This window comes from Panicum virgatum, chromosome 1N (assembly GCF_016808335.1).
Source record: "Panicum virgatum strain AP13 chromosome 1N, P.virgatum_v5, whole genome shotgun sequence".
Classification (NCBI taxonomy): Eukaryota; Viridiplantae; Streptophyta; class Magnoliopsida; order Poales; family Poaceae; genus Panicum; species Panicum virgatum.
This window is the reverse complement of record NC_053145.1, coordinates 13,490,613-13,495,914: the sequence shown is the minus strand read 5'-3', so window position 1 is coordinate 13,495,914 and position 5,302 is coordinate 13,490,613. Positions and strand designations below refer to the sequence as shown.

Genomic DNA, 5,302 nt, shown 5'->3' with positions numbered 1-5,302 from the left:
ATGGAGTCACTGGTCAGCACGGGCACCGCGGAGCGGACGGCGCCGCCGCGGCCGCACGTCGTGCTGGTCGCCAGCCCCGGCGCCGGCCACCTCATCCCGATGGCCGAGCTGGCGCGTCGGCTCGTCGCGCACCACGGCCTCGCGGCCACGCTCGTCACCTTCGCCGACCTCTCCGCCCGCCCGGACGCGCACTCCGCGGTCTTTTCCTCCCTCCGCGACGCCGGCGTCGCCACCGCCGTGCTCCCCGCCGTCCCGCTCGACGACCTCCCAGCCGACGCCCGCCTCGAGACCGTGCTCCTCGAGCTCATCGGCCGCTCCGTCCCGCACCTCCGCGCCCTGCTCCGCGACATCAGCTCCGCCGCCCCGCTCGCCGCGCTGGTGCCGGACTTCTTCGTCGCCGTGACGCTTCCCCTCGCCGCCGAGCTCGGCGTCCCGGCCTACATCTTCTTCCCCTGCAACCTCACCACGCTCTCCCTCATGCGCAGCGCCGTGGAGCTCAACGACGGCGTTGCCTCCGGCGGGGAGTTCCGTGACCTCCCGGACGCTCTCCAGCTTCCCGGGGGCGTGTTGCTGCGCCGCGAGGACTACGGGGACGGGTTCCGGAGCAGCAAGGAGCCGGTCTACGCGCACCTCATCGAGGAGGGCCGCCGGTACCGCGCCGCCGCCGGCTTCTTGGTGAACACCTTCTACGACATGGAGCCCGGCGACGCGGAGGAGCTCAAGACTCTGGCGGCAAGAAGCACGTTCCCGCTTGCTTACCCAGTGGGCCCGCTCATCCGGCCAAGCTCCGACGAAGACGCCGTGTCGCCGTGCATAGAGTGGCTGGATCGCCAGCCAACGGGATCCGTGGTGTACGTCTCCTTTGGGAGCGCCGGCTCGCTGTCCGTGGAGCAGACGGCGGAGCTCGCCGCCGGGCTGGAGGACAGCGGTCACAGGTTCCTCTGGGTCGTGCGCATGCCAAGCCTGGACGGCATCGACTCCGCCACGGGTACCATCCACGGTAACGACAAGGACGACCCGCTGGCCTGGCTTCCCGAGGGGTTTGTGGAGCGGACGAGCGGCCGTGGCCTCGCCGTGGCGGCGTGGGCGCCGCAGGTGCGCGTGCTCTCGCACCCGGCGACGGCGGCGTTCGTGTCGCACTGCGGGTGGAACTCGACGCTGGAGAGCGTGGCGTCCGGGGTGCCGATGGTCGCGTGGCCGCTGTACGCGGAGCAGGGCGCGAACGCCGCGGTGCTGTCGGAGAGCGTGGGCGTGGCGCTGCGGCCGCGCGCGGCGCGGGCGGACGGGCTGATGGCGTGGGAGGAGATCGCGGCGGCCGTGCGGGAGGTGATGGGTGGGGAGGAGAAGGGGCGCGCCGTGCGCCGCCGGGCCGGGGACCTGCAGCGGGCGGCGGCGCGGGCGTGCGCGCCTGGGGGGTCGTCCTGGCAGGTGCTGGAGGAAGTCGCCGGCAAGTGGAAGGCCGCGGCCGCCGCCCGGCATTGACCAGGTTGTCGACTAGCAAGATGCAACGCTGCCGCATGCCAAGTGGTGATGATGGTGACTGACTGACTGTGTTAGGTGCAGCATCATCCATCGTTGTTGGGCAACGTAGGCTGCTACTGTTATGTTTCCAACTTTGCAGCATCATCTTATGCTATTTGTGGAATAAAAAAATCACCAAGAAGGCAAGAAGAAATATGCTGTTGACGCCGTCAAGTTGCAATTGCCACCACTACACAGCTGTGTAGACACACGTCTTCCATGATTCACATATTCTATATCTTCTAAAACCATCAAGATCACATGCGACTGCAAAGTTTGAAAATCAGTCATCAACATTGAAGTCATGACCCACCAGACAGACTCCCCCATTGGTCGGTTCTCCTCTGTAGCACTTTCACTGTATTCGCTTTGCTGTGACTGATGGTTGGTAAAGATTTATTATCAGAGAACAGTACTGTTGACTGGCTGGTAGCTCGTGGCTGGTGCTGATTTAGTATGAGAGAACAGTACTGCTAGTTGGTTGGCTGACAAGCCAAGCGAACACAGCGAATTGTCGCCGGTCACGAGGTTTCGATGGGACAGCAGTTTGACTTACTGTGAGAGAGAGAGTGGGGAAACGGGGCTGTGTGTTTAGATTCCAAAAATTTACAACAAAAATCGTCACATCAAATGTTTGAATATCAAATGTTTGGACATTTGTATGAAGTATTAAATAAAATCTATTTATAATTTTTTTTGTAAGGATGGGTTGTAATTGCGAGATGAATCTAACGAGTCTACTTAATCCGTGATTTGCAACAGTGATGCTACAATAATCATATATTAACTATGGATTAATTAGGCTCATTAAATTCATCTCGCGATTTACAACCAATCCGTGCGAATTTTTTATAAATATATTTTATTTAGTACTCTGAAATAGCAAGATTCTCTTTCAAAAAATTTAAGCCAAAGCAACTAAACAATTTACGATAGTGTGACTTATGACAATATTTGAATATCTTGTATTTATAGATGGAGAAAATAGTTATTTAACTATAACTTAGTGTGGCAAGTTTAGCTGAAGCCGGTTCGTTTCCATTGTTAGCAATCTTATATTCCTCTATTTCAAAGAGTTCGTCAACTGCACGCTAGCTTGGTTATACAGACTTTACTCAACGTTCCTTTCGCATCTCTCTATCAACATTTTACGTTGTGTTCGCTTGGCTTGTCAGCCAACCAACCAGTAATACTGTTCTCTCATACTAAATCAGCACCAGCCACCAGCTACCAGTCAGTCAGCAATACGATTTTCTCATAACAAATCAGCACCAACCATCAGCAATAGTCAAGTCTCAATGCGACAGAAATGAGTTTCTTTTGGGTTCTCAGGTTTGCTCGCTGTGAGAAACAGAGCCCGTGCAGTCCGGAGATGTTTGCTCGCCGGAATTCAGAATGTCCCGTGGATGAACGACAGGGTGCTGTGTGCCGGAGCAGCGAGAGGAGAGAGGAGACGATTGTGAAATTGCGACTGGGCCACGGACCAGGCCTTGATGTGGCCAAGTTGAGGTGAGCACAAGGCCCAACTGAGAGGTTCAGCAAGTCTACACAGTGTAGCATGGTTGTTCAGCAGACTAGCGCTCTCTTCACGCAGACATTTTCATATGATACTGGAATTCGAAATCTTCCAAAGTGCCGTACAGACTTACTAGATTACACTGTATGAACTATTTGCTTTTCCGTGATGCACTTGCATGTTGCATCTGTTCTTAAAAGGACGATGATCTAAGTTAATTAAAAGAGCATTTCCATCTCGCACAATTGGAGTATGACATGATTTTGACTTTTGTGTTATTTATTCCATTTATATGCTATTGTACTTGAGGTGCTGTACACCTTTTAAGCGTGAACTTATTTATTCCATATACATGATTTGACTTTCGTGCTATTTATTCAATCAGTCTGACTCTGTTATTTTTTTGGAGAACTGTGAACTGACTCAATGTCGGATCCAACTTATTATTGTTCAACTTTCAGTAGTGATTTTTTCTTTTCTCGAAAATGAGCTGTGCATTAATATATTAAGAAGAAGAAAGGGAGGTAGAGAGTTCTCTAAACAAAACATGTTATTGGGTTAAAGGGTCTGTAATAGTAACACACAATAAGAACACACTCTAAAGCTGTCTCTCTTAAGAAACTAAGTAGGACTAGACCACCTGAACATAGCTAGGAAGTAGGAGTCAGGGCAATGAGGGCAGCTCCAATGTTGCGTATTTGAGGGTGCTCGCAGGAGAAGAGAAAAGAAGAGGAGGGGTGCGATACACTTGAGTAGGTAGTGCTAAGGAGAAAACACTAGCATCTGGAGCTCTAGTTTGCAACCGGTGCTAAGGATAAAAAACTCTTTCCTTTTGCCTTGTCTGCAGCAGAAGCTCCCAGCTTCTCTCACTGTTGGGTCTATGGAGAGAAAAATTTCAATTTATTATTTGGTTTGATGGTGCTACACGATTGTTAAGCATTGGAGCAACTTTTGCCAACCTAACTTTTCTTAGGTGGGCCTCATCTTAGCTTAGCACAAGTGCTAAACACTGGTGATGTCCTGAGATAGCAAACTCCTCAAAGCCATGCTCCTAGGACAATGTTATTAGTCATCGAACCTTTCCACATGTCTAGCTAGGGATAATTTGGATCTGTTTTTTTCTTTTCTTTTGTGAAAGAATCTATAAATCTATGATGTTTTGTTCAAACGTAAAGTAAAACCTAATATTCCAACTTCCAAGGTTCTTGACACTCGGAAATTTCAGGAATTCAGACATGTGTAGTTCCAAGCATAAGAGCATCTCCAAGAGATCCTCTATATGTTTCTTCATTGTTATAAATAGAAATTTGGATAAAAAAATACCCTCCAAGAGCTTCTCTAAGTAGCTATTCAAATTTAGACATCCTCCATTCCACATTTCTTGCTAGCCAAAGATAGATAATGAAAACAACTTTTTAGAGTGCACACAAGATATAGAAAAGCTGTTGGAGAGTGCAAGCATATAGAAAACGAATTTTATGCATAAGACTCTTCAAATGATAATTTAGAGGATGAAATTTAGAAAGACTCTTGGAGATGCTCTAAAAACACTGATTCAAAACAGTTCTTATCGATGCACCCAAAGTAATTTGTAAGGTATGCCAAATATCTTTCTTTTCAGTTTAAGGCAGGAGATTTATTTCAAAAAAATAGAAATACTTGTTTCTTCAGAATTCTCTGGATCGGAGGTGATGGTGATCATGCGAAAAATGATGCCTAATTTCATCTGAGAATGAAGAAAATTGCGCCAAACTGAGCCGGGCCATGCCAGGCCATCCAGTTGTGTTATTGCCAGTAGGGAGTTGACGCCATGCTTGGACTGGTTTGATCAAAGCCTAACATCAAACAGAGGTAAGAAATGGAAAAACACTTAAAAAAATTTGTAAAACATTGTTTTCCCACAAGGTCGTTGAATTATTCTCTCTTGCTGACTCTTGCAATATTCTTTCCACCCGCCTTTCAGTTAGCCTACCGCACTTTGAAATGTGATCCCACTTTTATGTTAAATATTCCCAACCTCCAGCTCTTTAAAAATTACACTTCAAAATTTTCTAACACCCGTGAAGTTGAACCAATCATACAGCTAGAGGGTTTCCTTTATCTAAAAAAATGTTAAAACTTTATCTAAAAAATACAGCTAGAGGGATCCATTGTGCCTTGGCTATTCGCCATTTGACATTTTGAGTCGACACCCAAAACTACTACGAAGTGAGGCACTGAGGCGCCACAAAGGCAGCAACCATACGTGTGCGAGGGTGACGCTTC

At 49.0% G+C, this 5,302-nt stretch overlaps 1 protein-coding gene across 1 annotated transcript; it reads left to right on the top strand.

The window, feature by feature from the left end:
- LOC120653966 (hydroquinone glucosyltransferase-like) lies at positions 1-1,647 on the top strand. The gene has a single exon (XM_039931609.1). It carries the CDS (start codon positions 1-3, stop codon positions 1,480-1,482), a length of 1,482 nt encoding a protein of 493 aa, XP_039787543.1. The 3' UTR covers positions 1,483-1,647.
- Positions 1,648-5,302: the final 3,655 nt, after the last annotated feature.

Coding starts and splice junctions, on each gene's coding strand:
- LOC120653966 (XM_039931609.1), top strand. CDS start 1: ATGGAGTCACTGGTCAGCACGGGCACCGCGGAGCGGACGGCGCCGCCG.